The 25,875-nt window shown below is 40.4% G+C and overlaps 1 protein-coding gene across 1 annotated transcript; it reads right to left on the reverse strand.

The window, feature by feature from the left end:
- Positions 1-2,461: 2,461 nt before the first annotated feature.
- On the reverse strand, positions 2,462-22,213 carry axin1 (axin 1). Its single transcript, XM_022739601.1, has 9 exons — positions 21,277-22,213; positions 14,937-15,077; positions 13,726-13,822; positions 12,141-12,278; positions 8,557-9,095; positions 8,296-8,457; positions 7,829-8,074; positions 3,154-3,303; positions 2,462-2,756 (listed from the first exon to the last, which is right to left on the reverse strand). The coding sequence occupies exons 1-9, from the start codon at positions 22,164-22,166 to the stop codon at positions 2,630-2,632; spliced, it is 2,490 nt and encodes an 829-aa protein (XP_022595322.1). The 5' UTR covers positions 22,167-22,213; the 3' UTR covers positions 2,462-2,629.
- Positions 22,214-25,875: the final 3,662 nt, after the last annotated feature.

Genomic DNA, 25,875 nt, shown 5'->3' on the forward strand with positions numbered 1-25,875 from the left:
AGGTCAAATTACTCATCCACAACCAGGATTCTGAATCCCTGTTGACCTCAACCCAAATGAACTTTCAGCCTGATGAAACGACAGAGGTGCTCACGTAACAAACACCTAAATGAACAGACATGTAGTTGAACAGGATTTTAATATCCTGACTGCTCTTACAGTTGTATGCATAAATTTGGGCAAATGATAAGTGAGAAGTAAATACAATCCCCGCAGCAAACAGACATTAAAAATTAGTCTTCAAATATTAATGCACTGTTACTTTTTATTTCACGACCCCAAAAAAATAGAAAGTAAATGAATAAACAGATATCACAGCTCGCTTTTTACAAGTCTCTCTATTCTCAATTAAAGAGTTTTCACCCACTCTTCCTGCAGATCACGTAAAAGTTCTCAGACATCTTTTAAGCTGTCTAACACACACAGCATGTTAAAGATCCACCCACAGGGTTTCAGTGATGTTCAGGTCAGGGAACTGTGACGGCTGCTTTTTGAAGTCGTGCATAGTGGATTTTGAGGTCTGCTTTTGGATCACTGTTGAAATGCTATAGAAGTAAGACTTTCACTTTCTTGACTGACTGAAGGACATTTGCATCCAGAACTTGCTGATATTTCGTCGAGTCCATTCTTCCCTCTATCGGTGCAATGTTTACTGTGCCACTAGCTGCCATACAAACTCAAAACAGAATATTTCCACCTCCATGCTTAACACTTGACAAGGTGTTCTTTTCTTCAAATGCTGCATGGCTCTAACCCTTTGCTCTTCAGATGTTAACTTTTGTGATGAGGTTCCAGGTAAGGTTTCTATCTGAAGACTGTGTCTATACAGTGACTGCTGCACAGTGGAACAGTGCACCACCACTCCACTCCTGGGTCAGCTAAACCTTCCTGCAGCTCTTTTGCTTTGCCTTTCTGCCCAGCAGTTCCATGTCATAGTTTTCTTGGTCTTCTAAATCTTGTCTTCACTTCCACACTCTCTCTCGCCTGCTATTCCTTAATGACATGTCAGACAGTGGAAGTCTCAAACTGGAAGCACTTTGATATCCATTTATACCCTGCCCTGTTTTGTAGCAGCAGTTAGCTTCATTTTAAGATCCTCAGTCACTTGCTCAGAGGAGCCCATGGTTGCTGAGTGTTACCACAGAATCTAAAAAAAAGTTTTAATGAGTTAACAAAGTGTTTTACCAGTAGAAAGCTGGCCTAACTTTTACACAAGCCAAATTACTGTTTAATTTTTTTCTATTTTTGAAGTAAATGAAAAAAGTACCAGTGCATTAAAAATCGAAGAAAGATTCATTTGATTAATCTTTTAATGTCTTTGCTGAAGAGGTTGTATTTACTTTTCACTTAAAATCCACACAATATGTGATTTGCCCATGGGGGCCAAATTGATAATATCAATATCTAATGTAGATTTTGGATTAGGGCAACCAAATTACAAACCAACTTGCATAGATATTCACCTTTCCAATAATATCTTTTTTTACAATATCATCACATTTACTGTCTTATTCGAAGGCAGTTTTCTTTTAACTTCAGCTGGGTTGGGTAAAAACAATGCACATAAACACAGCCATCAACTACATTTACATGCAGTATACACCAAATTACCAGAAAAATAAAATTACCTGTGCAACATGCAATAATGCAACCTGATAAAACAGCCTTGCAGTAAATAATAACTCTGTGAAACTAATGATGATCAATTTACAGTGAAATTGATTCCTATAGTCATTTTTTAAGGCTGAGATTGTGGTGGTGTATTAGATTGCATTATACTTAAGTGTTACTTGTATGTTGTATTTTTGACTCCATTATAAAAGCACCACAAAGTCTGAGCCTCAAAAAGGACCATAAATGCATCAAAGACACTGTGCTGTTATACTGGATCGCATTACCCTGTACAGGCGTTTATATTTTTCTGGTCACTCAGTGTTTGGTGCTTCAGAAAATCATGTTGCAGCCTAAACTGAGACATAGTCAGTGGTTTATAATAGAATGAAAGTGCAGCCTGACTGAATGCCACAAATAAAGAACTGGTGAGTGAAGTATTAAAAGCACTTAGAAGAGCATAAATATTAGAGTCCAGAGAACTCTTACAATAAATGAGAAAAAAAAAAAATCAGCCCTATAAAGGATTTTGATCGTCTTCAACAGGGGCGACACTCCTGCTTCAATAGAATTGAAAATGAGCATATTAAATACTTAAATAGATATAAAATTTTGTTATCTTTTAACACAAACTGTACACATCTGGTACCAATACATATAAAAATTACAAGTGCGATTACTTTAGAAAGGACACCCTCTGATACATCATATCAAAAATATGTAGCTTTAGTAGCACTTTTGTTCTTCATTTTATCTAGTAAACTTTACAATTCTAATTTACACTCCAAAGACGTGAATGAGGTCTTTTTTTTTTTCTTGTTGCTGCAGTGGAGCTGCCCAGCCTCAATGTCACAAGTCATCCGCTGTGACCACCGCTTTGCTCTTCAACTCTTCTACTTATATCACCTTCTTCTCTGCTCCTCCGTTCTTCATCGTAAATCACTTCCTCTTCACCATCCAATCGCTCCTCTGTCCTTCACACACTGGCTTTTAAACCTCTTCCTCTTCCACGTGCACTTCAATCAATTTTTTCCACTTTCCCAATAATCTTCTCCTCGAAGATGGGCAAGACAGAATCATCGTCACGTACCTCTTCGAACACCACTCCGCAGTCGAACTCGTCGCTTACCTTCTTGAAATAATACCTAGAAAGGTGAGGAACAAAGTTAAGCTCTGACCTTCACTTACACTATCTGCCCGGCAGGTAAGACACACATTACATCAGAAACTAGTTGGAGTTCATCAAGTTTTAACATTTGAGATTCACCTGTAGCACCCTTATAAGGCAAATAAGTTTAATAAGTTCTCATTTTTAATTAGTTGATCAAGCTATAATTCATCATGTCTCTTTAATTTGTCAGAAATGAATGAGTAAAGAATAAGCAATGCAGGAACTGTGGACTTGCAGAATTAGAAATTTTGTTAAAAATCCTGACCTAGACAACACGATCCTAGTGCAATCCTGTTCGCTGACAGAATATGTGTGATACAGGTCTTTAAATATAAATGTCCATAGAAATCAAATAGCACCATAAATCTCACCTGTAATTTCCTTTCTTTGTTAGCAGCTCTTTGAACTGGCCCAGAGTGACGACCCTCCCTTTGACCGACGTCCTGTACGGTATCTGCTCCTCACAGAAGTAATACGCCACCACAGTGTTTTCACACGGCTGCTTTTTACTGGCTTTGTGTCTGCAGACGGAAGTAACACAAAACAATTTAGAAAATCTGTGTACATATACATATCAATATATCAATATATATACAAGGTCTAATTTAGAGACTTTCACCTGAAATGGGTTCATAGGGACAACAATTTACTAAAGGGAATTACAGTTACATGCTCACATTTCTAAGTAATTGTATAACAGGGGAAACAATGACAGTGATGCAAAATTATTAAAGGATTAAACAAACAAGTCAAAACACATGGAAGGAGCATAAATTTTATAGAGAATGAGGCTTAACAGCTGTGTGTGTGTGTGTGTGTGTGTGTCTGTGTACCTGGCAAATCTGCAGATAGAGTTTGTGGCAACATGTGAACCTAGTAGATTACTTGTAAATTATGTTTTGATTCTGGTGACAGTAACTCATCTTTTTTTTCTGAAAGATGTTTGCGCAACCTCTCAGGGAACGGGGAAGTCAGCTGAGGGCTGAGGTCATTCCATGCTTTGCATCTTTAAGGGTGAACTTTCTAATCAATATTCGCAATTACAAGAGGCAAGTGAAAAGGTGAACAACGAGAGGCTAACTTCCTCCCGATTCACATGCTATTGAACAGGTTAAACAGGTTATGAGTTTTGGATTAGAACAGACTAGTGAACAGAAAACAATGTCTTTTAATAATCAATTCAAGCGTAAATAGCTCTGAGGCTATCTAACGACAGCGTATACTGAGAAAAAAACTGCTGTGGTAAACAAGATGATGAGCATTGTTTCAACAGGATGTATGGGAGAAAAGTAAAGTGATGAACTGAAATGAGGCTTAAAAACAAAATATCTACAGATTTCGCAGTGGACAGTTTTTTTATTTTCTCCCAATGTAGAAAATAGCTTAAAATACAGAAAGCTCAGTGGATTACTGTGAGCATCTGGAACAGTGTTCCTGGAAAGCCATGCCATGTTGAGTTCAGATGTTATTTTTAGATGCTTAGAGCACCAGAACCAAGGTCCTCTATTGTATCATGGTGGCAGGGAAAATGTCATCAGCAGACATCCATCCATCCATTATCTATACTGCTCATCCTTGTAGAGTCGCGGGGGGGCTGGAGCCAATCACTGTTGACAATGGGCGAGGGCACGGTACACCCTGAACAGGGTCGCCAGTCTATCACAGGGCTAACATATAGAGACAAACAACCGCTTGCACAAACATTCATACCTTTTCTGCACTTTAGAGTTGCCAGTTAACTTAATGTACAGGTCTTTGGACTGTGGGAGGAAGCCGGAGTACCCAGAGAGAACCAATGCAGGCACAGGGAGAACAGGCAAACTCCACACAGAAAGGTCCCAGTCCGGGGGTTCAAACCCACAACCTTCTCACTGTGAGGCAACAGTGCTAAAGCCACGAATATCTGCCAGGTTATTCAGTATTTTTTGACATTTTGACAGTTTTTTGACAACAGGCAACGGGCTTGTGTGAGAGTGATCAAGCTACTAAAAGTATCAGATATAAATGTATTTTCCCCACCCCACAGCTGAGTGATGTCAATGAATGTCAATTAGTCAACATATTACACAACGTTGTATCCATCTGTCCTCTAAATTAAAGATGACAACAAGCAGGAGGTGGCCAATTTTGCAACTGGCCATAGGGGGGCATACAATTTTCATGACAGGATATTATGGGGTAATTCAGATGAACGCTCTTGAGATGAAATCTGTTAGTTTCTAATATTGGTGCAGATGAAAGGTTTTCAAACTCTGCAGCTGCTATGACACACACAGCTATAATAATATAGCACTCCTCATCAGAGTCGTAACTCAAGTCAAAACTGAACACACACACGTCAGTAGTAAATGTCCATAAATCCACTTTGAGAATATAAATAAAAGATATTTCTTATAACTCCAGAACTTGCCCGTGAATCATCATGTTTTTAGGTTCTCTGTAGTATCAAAGCTATCTAGTGATAGTTGTTTGTAGGTCCACGGGTAGACAGCAAATAGGAATTGCTAATAGCTAAATCGGCACACATTTAATGCCTGTCTCGAAGGTAAATGGTAAATGCACTGAACTTATATAGCACATTTCTAGTCTTATTGACCACTTAAAGCACTTGACACTATAAGCCACATTCACCCAGACCGATGTTACATTGGGGCCAATTTTGAGGTTCACTGTTTTGCCTAAGGTCACTTTGACACAGCGCCGGGCGAACTGGGAATCGAACCACCAACCTCCTGATTAATGCACGACTCCCTCCTGAGCTGAGAACACAACCGCCCCCCAGTCTTATTTGAAGGGATACCTGTGCACAACCATCACCCCCGGTCTAGATCCATACAATCCAAAAATGGATAAATAAATAATAATAATAATAATTATAAGTTACCTTGCTTTACTAGTATTTTTTTTTACTGTTGATATTTCGCTGTCTTTTTCATGACCAACATCCTCCATCTTTTCCAAATTACAATCCCTCAGCTGTATTTTTCCCACATCTTTGAGTGTGTACACTGGAGGTAGTGAAGGGTTCAGTCAGTCTTCGTGATCCGACTACTGAAGGACTGAACCCCCGGTCCTCACAGGTCTGACCAGAGGCTTCGCCCACTGGCAGAGCCTCGTAACCTGCCTTTCATCTGCCTCTTACACAGTTCCCCTCCATCTGTTAAGTACCCATCTGAGACGGCAGTCAAACATCAAACAGAAACATGTTTCTGACAAAACATCAAAAAAAAAAAAAAAAAGATACTCCGGCCGGAATCTGCCTTTGCATGAACACAGAAAATATACACGTCTACTTCCTCTGTGATCATCTCTGTGGGAAATAACAAGCAAGAGATCTGAAATGTTTTCTACCATCAAGCCTGATCCTTGTAATTTATACTCTTTATACCAGGGTCATTAAAAGTAGCTATTTCCTCAGTGGTTGGCAGGTGTGTGTTAAAATCACAACGACTTTCCTTTATAAAGTAGCCATTATATAGGTGTGATAATGATACTGCAAACCCAACCCATGTCCATTGCAAGGATATCAGTAACTACAGCTAACCAAATAACGGAAACTAGATGTGAAAAAATATTTTCGTTAACTGAAATAAAAATAAAAATAAACAAATGAGAACTGAAACTGTATTGTGTGTTTCCAAAACGAATTAAAATAAACTACAAAATATCTTTAGTTTTTGTCTTTGTCAGTTTATTTCATACATAAGCCTATGGTATTTTGGGTGGATATGAAATCTATCTTCCGGCTGTGCCCGATGGAGCAGTATCTTAGCAGCTGTGTGGCTCTCAGTGTACGACCAGTGCATGTGCATTTTAAGTGTCCGAAACATTCCCTGTATGGATGATGTAAAGTACAACATGAGAAGTATTTTATTGTTAATTAACTGCAGTGATGAGCCGTAGAGCTGCAGCATCTACAACTAGAGCTGTGCAGTCCGAGTTAATTTTGAGTTTTTTTTCTCGGATTGACTTGACCTGTATCTCACCTCAGAAGCACAATTACACACATTTTGCACTTAATGCTGCATCTTGTGTTGACTTTTTACTTACTTGTGCCCATATTTACATTTCATATACTGTTGTTTTCTGTTGTTCTGTCTAGTTGAATATTTCTGAATACATTTTTAAAATGGTACAATGGTTACACAATACTTTTTTTGAATCATGCCCCTAAAAAACTAAAACTAACACTGAAACTACTAAAAACTAAAGTAAAATAAGCATTTTCAAAAAATAAAACTAAACTAAACAAGTAAACTAATTCAAACTAAACTCTAATTGAAAAGCAAAAATACACAAAACAAACAAAATAAATATAAAAACTAATGAAAAATTTTAAATTATTATAACCTTGGTCCATTGCTTTCCTTTTTCTGGACATCCTATTGTACATTATTGCTTGCTCAATAGCCTCCACTGGCATAACATGCAACACGCCATGTAAAAGCGAGCATCTTCAGCTGGTTGAGTTTCATTCCAACATTAATGAACACAGGGAAAACTGGACAAGATACCAAACAAACTCAGGGATGACATACAGCACACAGAGGAGGGAATTAATTGCTGATTTCTAAATGCCTCTTTTAGTAGTTCTACAAACACACATAGTCCTGGGTAACTTAACTACCAGTGATGAAAATGGGAGGTAAGGTGGGTTGGCGTGACCTATGGGGAATTTGGGGACAGTGGGAGAAGTTACTGGTAAGACACAGTGGACATACTCGGGCTCGGAGAACTCGCTGTCAGAAACGGCGGGCACCACGCTGAGCGGAGGGAACAGTGCAGGTCTGACTGCGGTGCGACCCCTCTGGATCACCTCCATCACATACCTGAGGGACCGAACAACCCCAGCAGTTAGACACAGACTGGCGCTAAAGGAGCACACAGGCTAGAGAACACAAGGGCAACTGTTTCATTTAGACAAAATGACTAAGAGGACAGATCCAGCTTCTTCCCCCGTGGAGCAAGTCAAATAGATTCTGTTTAAAAACTGCATTTCTTAACCGGACAGGTAACCGTGGCGATGAGACATGTCCGTCTACTTACCTCTGCTTGGGCTGTAAAGTTCCTGACTTAATCTTCTCCTCTTCAAGCCGCCGGCAAACCTCCTCCAGTTGGATGAGGGGGCTGGGAGCTGGGTTGGGGGGCATGGTGGGATCCTGGATGAAAGGGTGAGACGGCTGCACGTTGTTCCGCAGTTGGGCGCTGACGCACGGGTACGCCGAGCCTGACCTCTCCACCGAGCTAAGACGGGATCCCTCATGGCCCGTAGTCCTCTTTGACCCAGCGGTGCTCCTGAAATGTAGTTTGTAACAGAGACACACTCATGGGTCTGTGGAAATCTTCGCTTACATAAACAGGTAAAAAAAAACTGTTGCCAAATTGTTGCTATGGAACGGGAAAGCTTTCCTCCATGGCAACACAACCAGTAATGTTTCAGACCAAGCACAGAAGGTGGTAAAAAGGCAGTTGGGAACGCTTGCACTCAGATAAAGTTAACTGTCATCACTGACCCGTATGGGCTCCTCTTATGTTGAACCATTTCTTTCTGTCCTTCCATCAGCCACAAAAGGATCTTCTGTTTTTTCTCCATCTCTTCTCCCGGCCCCAGCATGTCATACGGCCGCACATCCTCACCTTTCTTGTACACTCTTTTACACTGTGTGCCACCTTTGCTACTGCACAATGGAAGAAAAAAATTGGTAAGAGGTAAAAAAAAAAAAAAAAAAAATATTCTGGGTACAGGAAGTAATGCTTGTGTTTCGTACCTGTACCCTGTATGCTCCATGGGGTTGGATCCCATGCCATCGGCGTAGCTGCGAGACTTTGATCCATAATGACTCGTCTCCATGCCCCAGGGAAAGCTGCCGTGCACACGTACGGCTGCCTCGGCCTCCACCTGCTCTTTGGGCTTCCCAGCGCCTGTGTGGTGGATGTGATGCGCATGTTTGTGGTGGTACAGGTGGCTGGTCTCTCCCTTAACACCATGCCTGGATGGGTGTTTACCCTGGCCTGACGACAGTGGCATTCCAACTCCCATCCCTTTGCCCCCTGGAAAACTGTCCGGTGAGCGCGACTTGGGAGAATGGCGCCCCGTCCCTGGCGACTGGCAGCCGGGAGTCCTCATGACCCGCTGGACGTGGTCGTCCAGGATGCTCTCTGGGTTCTCCTCGTGTGCATCTCTCAGAAAATTACCACTGTAGGCGATGTCAGCGTAGCGGGAGTTGTAATTCTGCGGATAAGCACCAGGGGGGAACCTGTGACCGGCTAATGATACAGCTGTGGACGTGATGACTTCATCACCATCCTCTTCCTTTAGTACAGAAACAAACAAAACAAAACAAACATCAGTTACAGGAAAAGATTAAACCCAGACTAAAAATCTGGAAATATAAAGCCTATTTATAAGGACAGGGCACTGAATATCTGTGGCATATAAATTCATATACATTATGCATATAACATGTTAATAAAACTAAACTATATAAAATATATCTGCATGCATTATATTATTTTAACTATTTATTTCCTAACACATTTCACAAAACTGAGGATCGTTTCCACGAGGGTGCATGTTGTACACATTTCAACCTGCAGGTGGCAGATTTTCACCACGTGTCCTCTCATTCTTACTGCAGAGGTTTGGAGACAAACCAGCAATACAACAGTTCCAGTTAGATTCAGGGCAGTATGCATGCACAAAGCACATTTATGTTCATGTAATGACAAATGCAACAAATACAGCCTCAGCTCTGACAGCATCTGCCCCGGGGGGAGGGAATCATGAGGTCGGGCTGCTGCAGGCATTCAGAGCAGGTTTCGATAAGCAGGCCCTGTAGGGGAGGGGAGGACGTGCAGTGATGAAATAAAACACAGCGGTCGATGGAGAAATTCAGTCGGTTCAAACTGGTCAGGTTCGGATTTACTGCAAAAATCACGAGGAAACGTAAATTCTAACGCAAACATTTTATTCTAAAGCTAAATTATTTCCCCAGTGTTCGAATACAGCTGGAGCAGTGAGCACCATACGGCGGAGCTTTTATCTGAACGGCATCCTGTGTAAAGTTAGAAACACTTTGGCAGAGAGAGGAGGAAGGGGAGAGAACAAAGGGGTATAGTGGAAAGACAACAGTAGGTAGGGGTTTCTCTTTTATTTTCTTGCCAGCTCATGCCCAAACTTTTTAATGTCAGTGATGTTAATAATTAAATAAACCTTCACTTGTGAACATGCCAAAAAAGAAAAGAAAAAAAAAAAAAGAGTTTGTTATTGCCCTGTGCTCACCCTCCGTTTGCTATGACCACATCAAACGCGGAGCAGAGGCATTCTCAGCCTGTTCCTACATAATCTCAACTTCCCTGTTCCCACTGCTTCCTTAAATCCAAGCAATGCTCTAAAAGACGCCGCACGAAGCCAAATTTTTTTTTTTTTTTTTTTTTTTTTGGCATGTTTTTAATAACTGATGCTTCTATGTGTCTATGCACCAGCTCCAGATATCTGCGTTCGCTGAGCCCACTGGAAGTTATTCGTGGAACCGTGACATCTTCATTCGAGCACATTTTTTTTCCCCCCATCTGAAAATAAAATTTTGAAAATCCCTCGGCAAACAATAGCAGATATTTGACGCTCTACAAGTTAGCTTAGGTGGCTCCTGGGGATTTACTGATGATCTGCTAGCTCATTCATACAACAGCATGCCTCTCATTATGAGGACTGATAGCGCACATGCTTGCATGCTCTGTTACCTTGTTAACACCAAATAAAAAAAACGATTCAGGCGAACCACGACCATCCCGCTCACATGATCTTTCAGCCGTTCATTTATTTATGTGAATAGCACGCTGCTGCTCTTGTGTGTGTGTGAATTATCCTGTGCAGAGCTGAACTACAGGGCCCATTGTTCCAAAGAATTATGTTAGGTGAAGCTATAATTTCATTCTTAGAGGACTGTGTGACAAGAGCTGTGGGAAAGAGTTCCTCACGTCGTCACGATCGTTTTCTCACAGCAATAAAATGATAACATCAATCTTTAACCGGATGACGGATTTTTATGCTGCAGAAATTCTTCATGCATTATAACCATATCATTTTAATACCGCTGATATCACGGTTAAAGAGCTGAGCCCCGAGTCCACGTCCTGCTCCAGATGCACACAGTATCACTTGATGAAGGCAGTCATTTCATGCGTGCCTCCAGGTTTAATAAAGCAAACCTCTAACTGTGCGATGGCAGCTTCTCTCCTTTCGGGGCCAAACCGCACGAATTGTCTGCCTTGAGACTTAATACTTGGCGCCGTGTACTGACGGAGATTTCATTTGTGGTTGCAGCGACCATTTCATCGGCGTTCAAGTCAAACATCAAACAGGCGGCACATTGTTCCAGGCTTACGAGTGGGCGAGTGTGCAGGTGCTCCATCCGATTGATCGACGAAGCCAGATCGCTGACAGGCCAAGGACGGCATCCTCCAAATGATTCATGTGTTTTTACTCCCCATTCACATGGCTGGCCTCATTAATTTCATTAAGGCCAGACGGATTTAAGTCTCCTTTGTTATTGGAAAGTTTAAGCCCAGCGGCCAGGCACACATCTCGCTTTCTGGCTTCTACCTGATACTACTCCTCATCCACCAGTCTGCTATTCAACCATCTATGGTCAGAATTTATTGAATCATTCTTTTATTAAAGAAAATGAAAGTAGAAAAAAAAAAGAGTGCTCTGATATTAACAATTAAAGGATGAGGATTTAAAATGAGATCACAACAGCTCTGACCAGAAGCTTTACACTTATTTGGGTCTTTCATAATAAAACATCTTCTCGAGCCAAGTTTATTCAATCGACATCAAACTATATCAGCAGCAGTTTTAATCATCAGTTCATTGTTTTGGTAATTTTTCATTTTTTGGTCACATAGAACCAAAGAATCTGAAGTTGGCACCATGGACTCTGGGACATTGTGAATATTTTCACTATTTTCCACCATTTTACTGACAATATAATCGATTTATCTAGAAAAAAAATGGCGAAACTGCTTCTACATTAAAACTTCACACTTCCAATTTTCTCTCCCCCCCCCCTCCCTCTGGCCACTAATATTATTCAGCTTGTGTCACCAAAGTTAACAAAAGGTGGCAGTAACATTGAAATCCTAACTTGACTTGAATGTATAACTTTACTGGGTAAAAAGATGAGAAAATCCGAGCAGAAAAACATACATGTCCCTTCCTGTTCCCGGAGAGGAGGTCACTCAGCCTACAGACTCTGCTCTCCACTGTGAACCTCTTGCTGCGACTCTTGTGAGCACGCGTTAACCTAAATTAACAGAACATCAGCCCCGGTTGTGCTTTAAACAGTGAACATACCAGTCGGACTCTCTTCAGTCGCTCCTCTAGTTTCTCTTGAGCCTCCCTCTCCCTCAGCACGCCCTCCAGTCTGCTGATCAGCTCTGCAGCAAACCTCTCTGGCTCCACATGAATGTCCTTTGGAATCCGGTTTGTGCGCTGGGGGGGGGGGGGGAAGAGATGTCATACTGTAAGCGTGTTTCTGCCACCGCTGCAGTACTGTACAGTTCTACCGCCCTGACTCTTTACATCCCGTCATTCCCGTACCTCCTGTGTGTGATTTTGAGACACAGCTTGGAGCGAAACGTACCATTAAAGCCATAACCATAACTAGTAATAGTATTTCTCTTTCTTTTCACCTGCAGATTACCATCTACTTTGATATTTGTATATTTATTACATGAATATAAAGCAATGAAACAAGACATCATAAACTGAGCCGTGGCCCTCTCCTGCTCCAGGCCTGGTCTGGATGGATCAGGGTGAAAACATTACACTCCACTCACGTAACACACCTGCAGCTGTGAGAGAGCGGGGACGATAATTACACACTGGGAAAAAAAAAAAAAAGTCCCAAAACACCAGCAGAGCGGGAGCAGGAGGGTCACTGAGCCACGGTGGTGAAGATATCACATGGACGTGGGTTACACACCAGCAATACAAACACCTCATACTAATAAATTAAAGCATGAGATAACAGTTTTTTTTTTCTTCATATGTTTTCATGTGTGTAAAAACCCAAAATGAGCAGTGCAAGCAGACTACTTGATTATCATAAATGAATTATTTAAACCGTATCTGTACAGGAATGATTCTGTCCCAAGCTTTTAGATCCATATGAGCAGTTGTTCACTGTAACCTGATCACTATAAGCCGTTTCCACTGTATATCCATTTGATACGGGAGTCCGCAGCAAGAAGAATTCAACCTAGATTTGACACTGATTTTTTTGTTCTAAAAATGGGAGGATAATAAATGAAGTGTAATTTGAAATGACACACATAATCTCATTACTAAGGGCATGGGTGATATTTGTTTCCTCTCCTGATAGCACGAGTTACTGTGCTGCAATCATGAAAAAACAAAGTGACATTAAAAAAAGGCGACCTAAAAGCCTCATCAATCTTCTTATTGCCACTGAAGTGCAGTCATGATTAATTTGTTGGGGCAGGGCAACGTGAGAGTTATGCTTTGGGGATTTGTACTCTACTATACAGCCAATTCATGCATCCTAATAGGATGCTACGTGTGGAGTTTTAATTTGACTCTTTACTCCGCGGCCTAATTAGGGCCGGGGTTTTCCTACCAAGAGACAGCCTAAGCTGCAAAGGGAGGCATCAGGCTGTCACAGGGGAGGATTCATGTCTGCTAGGCTTCAGCACACACAGCTTATGAAAGCATCAAGCTGCATTTAGACAGCCTTCTCTTTCACCATCAGCTATTCTTACACTCCATCACAGACCCTGCGACACAGCAGAGCCTAAATATGCACATCTCCGATGGTGGAAGCGGAGGAAAATAAGGCAGAGACAGACAGTTAAAGAGCGAGAGAGGTGTAGAGGCAGAAAGTGAGAGGAAAAAGGGAAATAACCCATGAATAACTCACTGGTATATGAGGTAGTGGCACTCGCCCATTTGCTTTGGCACTTTCGTGCATCTCCCGGCGATGCTGTCTGCGGTATCTGTGGGGTGGTACCCCATCTCTAAAATGAACAACAAAGACATTTTCAGAAAACATCCTCATGAATAAACAACACAGGCAGCTTTGAAGTTGAACGCTTTTCACTGCGTTATTTCCTAAAAACGAAACACCTGGTAAGTCTTGATTAATCAGTGCGGGACAGGTATTCTCACTGGCTTATTGTGTCCCTCCTACACCACAAGTGGTCTGGCAGATTACAGTTACATGTTAACACGTCCACAAGTCTGTAATTCCATGTGGTATTGGCCATGCTGGGTTTTACACTCTCCTGTGCTGGAAGCTCTGGACCAATTAGCTGATAACAGCCTCTAATCCATTCAGCTTCAAAAACATTTTTTGTCCAGTTGTGCAAGCTTTGAAGTTTCTTTGGCTTTATTCGCCTGTGCCATCTCTGCACCTTTAAAACATTTTTTTATTTATTTATTTTTTTTTCAAATCTTCTTTCACCAGCACATGCCTGGTTTCACGCCTGGCAACTGAAAAACAAGTCCCGCTTCAAGTGATCCCATACGGTTAGAATACTTTGCCTTTAGCTCTCCTGCTTGCGGACTAACAAAGTTGTCTGTGAAAAGAGAAAAATCATTTGCTTTGTTCGCTGCAAATTAAGAACTACGACTATAAATAATCATTTGGAAACGTCTAAAATCTGCTCTTGTCTCATGTTTTCAAAAGAGGTCAGTAGGTTAGGATTTCCATTTAAATACATTCTATCAGACGTGGTTTAATGTCTGCTACAAGAGTGTTTTTAGGATTCCTAATTAGCATTACAGATCAATTCTAACAGCTTTTACTGGTATGGCTAATGAGCAGATGGGACTTTAGTTGCTGCTCTTGCTGTAAAGTTTGAGCACAGGGTAAATGGGCAAGGAGTGCAATTTTCGAAGCCAATTAAACCTTTATTTCTGTCTTCCAGAGATGCAAACTTATACGACATGCCGTCCTTTTAAATAACAACTGGGAATACTTAGTAAAGACTTGGGTCCTGTCTTTCTTTTTGATGTTAATGCTCTGGTGTTCCAGCCTGACATAGCCTTTATGACCTAGTGTTACAACGTTATGCATGAAAAGTGTTGTACATATGTGAGTGAGAGTGTGTGCGATGAGAAAATACATACACACTGCTGTCGGTGAGGGAAATTGTGTCTGCGTCGCTGGACATACTCTGCTGCTCGCTATCGTTGGCGCTGGTGGCGGGAGCCATAGCATAGCCGGTGTTGACGTAGTACGGGTTGATGGGCTCCCGACATGGTGCATGCCTGGAAAAAAAAAAAATAAGAGAAAAGAAATACAGGAAGTGCTGAGAAATAAAAACTCAATTTCCCAAATGGACCATGAGGTGATAGACGTGTTCGTAAGAACACATTTATAAAGACAGTACAGAGCTCTAAAGTAGAATCCTAAATTAAGAACATACAGTGTTGCTTTATCATGAATGGTTATTGTAATAGAAAATCTGTGCAGATATGTTCATCACTGTACCACAAGATTATGTCTTTTCCACTCCTCTTCTTTCTGGTTTGGTTAGAAAACTACGAGGGAGCCGATGCAAGTAGGGCTGCAACTAATGATTATTATCTAATGATTACTGTCTTGATCAATTAATTAATCTTTTTGTCTACAGGACACCAAAAAATAGTAAAAAAATGTCCTTTATAATTTACTACATCCCAAGGTGCTGGCTTCAAATGTCTTCTTTTGTTCCACCAAAACCCAAAGATATTCTATTTATTCTCATTTATGACAAAGAAAAGCATTAAATCTTTTACATTTAAGAGCAGGAAGCGTGAAAACTACAGCATGTTTGTAACATGCATGCTGTAGTTTACAGGATGCCATGGAAATCACCAATATTCTTGGGCGATTGTGAGCACTAGGCAGGCAGTACACTCCAAGCGAATCTAACCACGGCACAGGCAAATAGGTATTCTGATGAACATGCAATGAATATGGTTGTCAGCCCCCCCGATACTCCCTGTCCTGCAGCTGGTCAACCTCACCTTGTACACGCACCAAATTCAATACCAGAGTATTAAAAATAACATCCATCCTCATCATGATGCACACAAACTTCATTTGACACCATTTATATTCTCAGTCATTGACTTCGCTGAACACATTTCTTACAGGGCTCTGCACACATGAATTATAGATGTTAGGCATCATCTTTTTTTTTTCTTTTTTTTTTTCTTAATTCAAATTGCAATTCCCTGAAGCATTTATCCCAAGCGTTCTCCCTGTTTGGAATGCAGAAGCACACAGAGTTCAAAATGAAACCTTTGTGACCAACTGATTTTCATTAGCATCTATGTGCAACAACAATGAATAATTTCTGTGGAGGGTTGGTGAAGAGTTGGAACGAATAAAAAAAACAAAACAAAATGCAGTCTGCGGATTTTCAAAGTTGTGATTGTATGTGGCAGCGTTTCTGATAATGAGAAACAAAAGGAAATGACACGGAAAAGACTGAAAAGTCGCCATAAGGCAATCTGTTATTTGACGCACGACACTCGACATGATTCTTAGAGCAGTGCTGTCCTGCAACACTGCTCACAGTTCCCCGACAATTAATGAGAACAATAACTTCTCATAACCACAAAATAAATGATAACAGCAGCTCAGGAGTTTCAGTAATCGTGTAAAATCATTCGACCTTCACTTGGTTCAATGCTTGGTTCAGTGTTTTTCCTGATCTGGTTCTACATAATGTTTCTGGTTCACTTATCTCTTTGTTGCATTGTATCATACTCAAAAAAAAAAATATGTTAGTTAAACTATCTTATTAAAAGAATAAAGCTCTAAAAATTCCAGGTTGTACAAAATTAAAACAGCATAAGTGCATTAGCTTTCCAGGCAGGGCCATACAGTATTACTCCTTGTACACTCTCCATTTATTGCTTTTTGTTTTGAGAAAATGCTCCCAAGATCTAGATTAATAATCCTCCTTTTTCTTTCTCTCAAAACTATCATGACCACGAGCAGCTAGAGGGTCATAAGGGCAAAATACCAGTTAGAATACGGCACGGCACGAGCTATACAGAAATGATTTATTGAAAAACCTATTGTGTTAAAGTGCTACACTGTTTGTGGCACAAGGTTTCGTCTTTGTATGACTGTAACTTAGCTGCTGCTCAGAAAATCAACTCTATCTGGGAAAATGAGAATTAATTCTATACTAAAAACGCCGTAAATGTATTAACTTTACTTGATTAACTCAGACTGCTAAGGCCTCATATTTTAATGCACAGAATGCATACTGTTGATTATGTCCCCCATCGCTTACAATGAAAGCATGTTGGGATATCTCTTAATGGTTTCTGTAACTGTAACTGTTTCAACGTTCACGTGGACACCTGATTATAGAAGAAAAAAAGAAAAAAAGCCCTCAATAAACTCTGAAGTAATTCTTTCAGGACATATTTAACATCTACAGTGTAATCATACTGTATTCTGTTGGCCACATCTGTGCAGGTTTTAATTGCTCAACTTACAATCTAAAGAATTTCAGTTGTTTTAGTTTTTTTTGTCAAACATACATTTCACTTTTGAGATCATGGTCGACCACCGTGTCCTGAGCTGCCTGCCATGTAATCACAACTTCCTCATGCTATTCCCTTCTCTCTCCTGCCTCTACCCAACCTGCCTGTCCTTCATGTCAACTACATGCAAAAGCCAAAAATCTCATAATAAAAAAAGAAAACGCATTATTTAATTTTCTCAAACAAAAAGGTCTGACTCCAAACTCAATATACTTATTAACTGAATACAGAGTTTTTCCTTTAACATTGCACATAAAAATGTCAACTTCATGGCATGCAGACCCTCATCAGATCACTCACGGGCAACAACAACTTTTATTAATATTACAAAGACAATGAAGTCTTGCCTTTGAAGTATACATTTCACTTGAATGAGAACAAAACAGACATGTTCAAATTTCAAAAAAAGCTTCCTAAACATTAATGAATGTACAGGTCATTCTCTTTCAAGTCATTTGGTTTTTTTTAAAAGTTGATCTGAAAGACTGTTTAATGTCTTTTGTTGCCTGTCTCTGTAGAGATCAGACACAAGTGATGTAAAATTTAGTTTCATAAAAACCCAAAGGCTGAGGATGAAAAGCTGTTTAAAAATGAAGCGTGTCTTTCTGTAATTCCAGCAAAATGTTTCATCGCTGAAATAATGATGAGAAAATAAACTCAAATGGCTGAAATGCCTGTGGTGCTTAGTTGTCTCAACTTTTTCTTTTTCTCTTATATTTTTGTGGAGATTTCAAGCAAACATCGAATTCCAACAAAACTGCCTTTGGTTAGGTTTTTTTTTTTTCTTTTAACAAATCGTTCTCGCACTAAAGAAGTATTTGACTCAACCAGAAAAGCTGCATGCAAACACAGGAGAATGATGACGATGAGCCACAACAAGATTAGACCATAGAAATAGGCAGAAAAGGAAAAACATCAGCTGCAGCTACCCAGTCGATTGCAGGTCTGATTCTAGTTCTGTCATGACACTTTCACTGGTTAAACTGTAATCAGGATTTTTTTTTGCCTCCACTGCCTGGGAGCACTGGAAAGTATCGTCTATTTATTGGCTTGTGTGAATCCCTGTCCATCCTCTGGTGCCGCAGCAGCAGAGGTCAAAAACAATACGATTTTTCTGCTGTGGAACAACATTGCTGTAAACTAAACAATATCTGTGATCATGTTGGTGGGTCTTCAGTTTCCTCGCTGGATTTACTGACCACTGACCTCAGAAAGATGACACCTAACATGTTGTTGCTGGATGTTTTTCTATTTACTGCGGGCAACCATAATCCTCAATTGGAGATGTAACCTCATTATATATAACAAGTTCTACAAGTTTAAATCAGCAGTGACATAATTTAAGTTCTGGCAGCGAGCAGTTACTTATGATTTCATTTGATGATGATTGTAGCAAGTTCCTAATGCCACTTTTCATTTATCATCATTTCAATTTCTTATGCTGAAGGAACACGAGTATGTTGAGTAAAGTCTACACAGAATGATTACTCAGAGTCCTAAAGCATTAAACAGCATCTGTCCTTTCCTGTCATCCTACTGGCTGCTGTGCAGTAGACAGATTCAAAGCAAAAAATATCAATATTCAAATGCCCCGTAACAGACCAGAAGCTAACCAGTAGATTCCACTGGAGACATCTCTTGGTGAGTAAAGGAAAAAATGTTTTAGGCTGAACTCACGTTTCTTCTAGACTGGTAAGTAAACAGCTAATAATGCTAATGCTGTCTATGTAGCGATAGCAAAACTTACAAATAGCTCCTTCAAGGAATTTCAAACATCGCTGCTTTTATTATTTACACCTGTGTCGAAATGTCTTCCATGAAAACAATGCTGTGGACACTTTCTTTTCCTCTTTGTATCTCACCATGTTTCTATCATCTGTATAGTTTTGTCAGATGGTGCAAGCTGCACATTTGTTACAGGATTATTCTTTGTGGAAAATGATGACATACAATTATAATAACCAGTGTAGATCAATATTCAGTATCACAGTTTTCAATCACACATGGGCAGCACTGTCAGACATCCCTTTACATGCAATCTATGAGACAAAACTACTTTACGAAAAGGCGAGAGGACAAATTAAAAGATCTGTTCAACTAGTTCAACTGGTCAATAACTGGTTAAGAATTACCTTTTGTCAACATGACGAAATCCTTCTATTTGAGTTGCATAATTTAAGTAGGTTTTGTTCTTCTTAACCACCTGTCCCATGGAGACATTCAAATATATTGGCGGTGTATGATAAGATGTAGCTGCCTTGATGAATCAACTGAACAGAATAAATACAGGAAGTAAGTGTAATGTTTACATTGTAGAATATACCCATGTGTGAATGTATGAACGTAATGTAACGTAATTATTTTCAATTCCTCCCTCAGAGTGAAGAAGAAGGGTGTGTTTAGACTAAATTACTCATCACTTCAATTAATCTGTCATGTCAAAGTCAGCATCGGTGTAAATTTTGCAAAGGACCAACATTAGGCTAAAACCAGTCGACAGCTGTCAACATGTTGACATTCCAACATGACTACTCAATAGTCATCACTACATTATAATTATATTATTACATACTCAGAGGTGTGACCATGCCCATCTTTGAACATTCAATTGGATCTCAATTGCACACCCGTAAAGTTTCGTGACTCTATCTTGAACAGGTGTGACGCTATAGTGGTGACAAAAATCCACCCACAGACATATAATCACCTGCCAAAGAACTCAAAGCCGCCTCTGTGGGAGTTCCCCCTATACAACACGAATATTTTGCCATGATGACACACACACAAACGCACAAGGTGAAAACAAAACCAGCCACACGCTGCCGTGGCTGGTAAAGATAGTTTAACTGGATCTGCCAGAATCGCAAAGAGCCACAAAATGCAGACGACTCAGTCATCACAGGACGAGAAACAGTCAAGGAGCAGGAGAGATGCTGGTCATTCAGCTGAGTGGCTGCAATTAACAAAGTTAACATCAATATTCTGTCCAGGATAACTGGCACTGGATTAAACAAAACAACTGAACATTGAATTTAAATCCTGGTACAGCCCTCTAATTATGCCTTTACAGGCACACTGAAATGACAAAACATTAATGTTTCTCAGCATCAATCAGCAGGCACCAGCAGATTTGGCACTGCAGAAATTATATCAACATCTGGGTGAATTTACTTTGACGGAACATGCTGAAAATGAAAAGCATTTCAAAGCAGAGACGCCACAGATTGAACGCTGCTTTTGCACAAACATTGCTGGCCAACACATTCAACCACTGCACTGCAGCAAAAAAGTCCAAAGTAATCACAAACTTTCTAAACTACCAGTGTTTTTGTCAGTTGAGGGTTAGAAAATGAAAATAAAACAACGCTTTCGTATTGATTCTGATGCAAAAGACCATAAAAAATGGGTCTACCTTTAAAGGGCACATCGTCTTTTAAATAGTACATCAGGAAGTTCACAGCAAATTTGCATTTAAGATAATGTTATAATGTGGATAAAAAAATATAAAAAGGGAGCTGGCCATTTCATTACAGAAACTGTTTCAGAAACATAAATTCAGACTTAATATTAAGAGGAAGAGAAGGGCAAAGATTACAGAAAGCTCCTCTTGAAACAAAATAGTGTTGAGCTCTTTCACTACAAAACCCTGTCCAATGGGAAAACACATTATTTCGCAAACAAGAAAAACAAAGAACACTTCTTCAGCCTTCTAACACCAAGTTAACTTAAGATTCACCTCACGTACCATCTTCCTCTTATCTCAGCTGTCTCTTGTGCTACACTCTGTTTTCTTTTCAAACTTGAGGCAGTGCTCATGGTGGTGTGGGGTTTCAGGTTTATTTCTAGTTCAGCAGTTTGCAGTGAAAAGCTGTGTAGTTAGAGCTGAAGTGAAGCTTTCTAGATTACTGGGAGGATTTACCTGTACTCGTGACTGTCCTGGAATCTCGCACTGTTGGCAACTCGCTGTGGTGCCGTCTCCATTAGCAGCTTCTGAGTAAGCCGGTTGCTCGGTGTGGGGTCACACTCTGGCTGCTCTTCTGACTCATGGTCACATCTCCATTCCTCATCTTCATTTAAAGTCGGTAAATAACCCGACAGTCCTTTTCCATTCCCAGAGCTCTGATCACTGTACAGCTTAGGGCTCTCTCCTCCTGTCCGCGTATATTCCAAATAAATGTCAGACTTAAGGAATAAAGGGTAGGTGTTTTCCTCCATCATAGTCTGTATCTCAGTCTGAGCCTGGTCAAACATTGCAGGATCAATGTGAAGCTTCATCACACAGTCTTTGATGAAGGACTTGGTAGCCGGTTTGATCTGTCTGGAAACAATTCCATTGTTGTCCAAGATGTATTTCTTATAGATAGCTTTTGCAAGTTTAACCTTCTTCTCCTCGTTACCCTCGTTGGCTTCAAGTTTGCGGAAGCCACTGCACGCAAACCAGAAGTCCAACATGTCTGCACACTCCTCCTGCTTGAGGAACGTCCTGAACAGATGGATGCCATCCTGGTCATCCAGGAGGGAGTGTAGTGATTCTGCCCACTTTAGGTAGGGCGGTGTCGGAGAGGCACTGCCCTCTGGCTCATAACCCAGGTCCAAGTCAGGTCGCCTGGGTGTAGCCACAGACGCCTCACATTTGAGGCTCTCACTCTTTGAAGAGAAGCCAAGGTTGCTGCTTTGGCGTCCATCACTGCACACCAGCTCGCCTTCTTCCCCTGGGACTGGAGGTCTGGGAGCATCCTCAGTGAAGCTGCCTCCCAGGTCTGCTAAGTAGCCCCTTTTGTCGCTTATGCTCATAGTCCCAGCATCCATAAACCACGTCCCCGTAGAGCCCACACTGTACAATTATTAGATCCAGACTTCTACTTATGCCACTGCAAAAAAACTCCTGCAAGGAGGAAAAATATACAATGAGACGCAGCTTCATCAAATCACTGAAAGGCAGACTATTGATAGTCTTGACAGGGAACTACTATTATAAGATATTTTAATACTTATTCTGAAATGAATGGCAAAAAAGTCTATGCAGCAATGTATTGAAACCAAGTGCATGTGAATTCAAATGAACATCTAGTGCCGACAAAAAAAGTTGATCGATTATGTGCCATACGCCCGGTTAGCAGAGGACTGTTACCTCGTGGGGAATTTTTAGAATTCTGCACAGTATGCATTTTTATCAGGTTTTCATGAAAAACTCATCATGTGGCCAATTTCCAGCTGAACATTAAAATTTATGCAAATTCTGCAGAAATCCAGAGGATTTGAAAATGTGAGACAAGCTACTGTAAGACTTTGAATCCAGAACATAGCTTCTGGTTCATTCAGTATGGTAGGCTGGTAATGTGAGCTGTGTTATTACATTTCATAATAAACACAATAACTCACAAAGCGACAGTACAAGAATAAACTGAAGAAACGGTCATGCACTTGGCACCTGTGGCCACTGATTCAGCACAGCATCTGAAAACCTGAGCAGAAATTTAAAACTGAAATCATAAGGCTTTTAATGTGGTTTGATAGTCTAGAGGCAGCTTTCCACTAGGCAGTAGGATGAATATGCTGCAGTGTTAATGGAGTATCCAGTAATATCCTACTGATTTATATGCACAAGCATATCATTACTTTACACAGCTACTCCAGTTACATCCAGATTAGCATTAGTGTATCATCACAGTGATAAATTCACTTGAGGTTTATAAACTCAATAAGGAAGCAGCCTTCATGTCTCTATGAACTGATATGAGCAGCACTGTAAATGATACTTTATTGATCCTTGTGTCATATCCTCTACTTGTGTCCTTCCTCTGCTATCACAGTGAAAGGTCGGCTGCAGAATAGCATATGCAATGATTTTAGGGAGTGAATGTCTTGCTCTAGGACACGTACAGGTTCTCACATATTGTCCCTGCGCTGTCTTGCTGAGCAATGACACAGTAGTCCACATATGCGGACTGTAAATACTGCTTATATTTAAGATTTTCCAATAGAGTTTGTAACCATTTTAGTGCCAATCTCCTTCTTGACAGCTGTGGACAGGACAAAATCATGGTGAACAGTAAAGGCTCAGACCAATCAAAACAAAAAGTGTCTGAGTAAATGGCTAATTAAAAGAAATTTTACATGAATTGCCTTGACTTCAATCTAAATTACTATCCTATTCATAGCTCTGTGCACAGTTGACTCTAATGGTTTGGGGATTAGAAATAAATCTTGAAAAAAAAAAAAGTAGGTTAATAATTTCAAAAAGGCCAGCTTTACTGTATCTGTGATTTCACAAGAAATATTTTTTTAATGGTTGCCATCACATCATTCCCTTTAGGGCACACCCACTCTCTGTCTTGTCCAATACACATACTAATCATTTTACTGATTGCACAAAGAGAGCACAGACAAAACTGCCAACAGTGTTATTTTCTGCACAATCCTAAAGTGTGAGCAGCACGTGCACTGTGCAGAAGGCCCAGGTATGCGGGACTGAAAATGATAATGATAAAAATGTTAACACAAGCACATCTCATGCCTAGTTTAACCATGCTGGAGTTAAAATGATATGGCATTAATCATCTGGTCAAACTAGCTCCTCGCTACCTGTATGTAAAGATGATGCATCGGCACGAGAGACGTTCGGTTAGCGCATTAATATTTAGACGAACGGTTCTGCGGTCACAGGTGTGTGGCTTGACAGGAATATTCAGAGAGGTCCAGGCGTGATTTCCGCCGGTCACAGCCGAGTTCAGTTTTTTTTTTTTTACTCAAACAGAATCAGTTTGTTCCTTTTGAAGTGAGCCTCTCATCACATTCATGTCTTGGCCTCTCCAGAATGAGCAGAACAGCAGCGGCGAGTGGGGGAGGGGAGCCAGAAACAAACTCCGTACACACACACACACACACACACAGAGAGAGAGAGAGAGAGAGAGAGAGAGAGAGAGCGAGAGAGAGAGAGCGAGAGAGAGAGAGAGAGAGAGAGAGAGAGAGAGCGAGAGAGAGAGAGCGAGAGAGAGAGAGAGAGAGAGAGAGAGAGAGAGCGAGAGAGGCCTTTCTGTAGCTGACCGACAAGTGCACAACTTTGTCACACTATTCACCTTTTTCAATATCTGTGCTGTATCCGCTAACTACCGCTAAACTAAGCGAATAACATGACGACCGCAAACCTCTCCCCTACCGTCAGAGGACACAGAGGGAATCCCACATCAATTTCCGAATAGACTTAGAACCAGCAAAGCGATGGCACATATCTCCCGACTACCGCAATCCCAATCTCTGAGCTGAGGGGAGGAGGAGAAAAAAAGTGACATATACTTAACCGGTGAAAATCTTCTTGCTGCTTTCGAGTGCATCGGGCATTTGGACCGGCACAAGTCACCGCGAACAGTGTCATAGTTGCGAACAGCAAGACTTTAAAAATAACAAAGAAAACAGTCCGCTCTCCACCTTTCCATGGCTGTCTCTCACTGTCTGTGCGGAGCTCAGGCTACACAGTAGATGAGGCAGGCACAGCGCCTCGCCCGTTCACTACACAAATTACCAGTGTTTAGGTTTGGTACATGTGGTACACTGATTTTTTTTCTTGTCCCTGTCTCTTAAGTATTAAAATGAATATCTTGAAAAATAGCTTGCCATTCCCTTACATGCTTTTTGAATTTACAATCCACAGACATATATGGTCAGCATTCAAACTCATACATGATATATCACAACCAAAAATAAATGAATAAAAAAAATAAAAAAAAACTTAATTCAATCCAATAATCTCAATTGGGTGAAGACGGTGTATAAATGATAAAGATGGGTGTGCTAATGCAAATTGGGTTATTGATCATGTCTGATTTACAGCCTACATAAGATTAAGGGAATACTCCAGCTATTTAGTATTGTGTTTCCATTAACTTACAGGACAAAATTTATACAGCAGAGGCTGACCCCTGATTTTTTTCAAAATCCTTAGTATGGATCAAGTTCCAGGGATGATTTATCCTACGTTTCCCATAATACAACTCTTTAACATCTTTCATTAGACTTTATCAGCCTGGGAAATCGTCATGTCTTTAAAAAGCCTTTCCCCAGTTTGTGATGCAGGATTTTTATTATAAATGTATTGTCTCAAACACGTTTTTTTTTTTTTTTTTTTACATATTAAGTAGTATTCATCATAACAGGTACTGAATTTATGTGTAACACATGTAAAATTGGTGGAGTACCCCTTTAATTTAAAGGTCCTATCTGTAATGGAAAAGCTGTGATCATAGCTTACATTTACATTTACAGTGTAAATAACAGTGATGGGATGTCATCTAATACATTTACCATTCTGTACTCAAGTACAGTTTTGAGGTACTTGTACTTTGTTTGACTGTCCATTTTATGCTACTTTAAACTTCTACTCCACTGCATTTCATAAAGAAATATTGTACTGTAGCCACTGCCGTTATAGTCTGAATTACTCAAAAGTAAAATGTGTTAAAATCAGCTCCAGCTTGACAACATTAAAGACAACAATAAATGCTGCTTACATCTACATGTC

The sequence above is a fragment of the Seriola dumerili genome, unplaced genomic scaffold (assembly GCF_002260705.1).
Source record: "Seriola dumerili isolate Sdu_G_001 unplaced genomic scaffold, Sdu_1.0 BDQW01000044.1, whole genome shotgun sequence".
NCBI lineage: Eukaryota > Metazoa > Chordata > Actinopteri > Carangiformes > Carangidae > Seriola > Seriola dumerili.

Excerpts from the sequence above, each read along its gene's own strand:
- axin1 (XM_022739601.1), bottom strand. The coding sequence starts at position 22,166 with ATGGATGCTGGGACTATGAGCATAAGCGACAAAAGGGGCTACTTAGCA. Across the intron at positions 13,823-14,936 it reads TCCCTCACCGACAGCAGTGT|AGATGGGGTACCACCCCACA; the intron begins GTATGTATTTTC and ends TGTTCATTTTAG. Across the intron at positions 3,304-7,828 it reads ACTTTACAGCCCAAGCAGAG|ACACAAAGCCAGTAAAAAGC; the intron begins GTAAGTAGACGG and ends TTCCGTCTGCAG.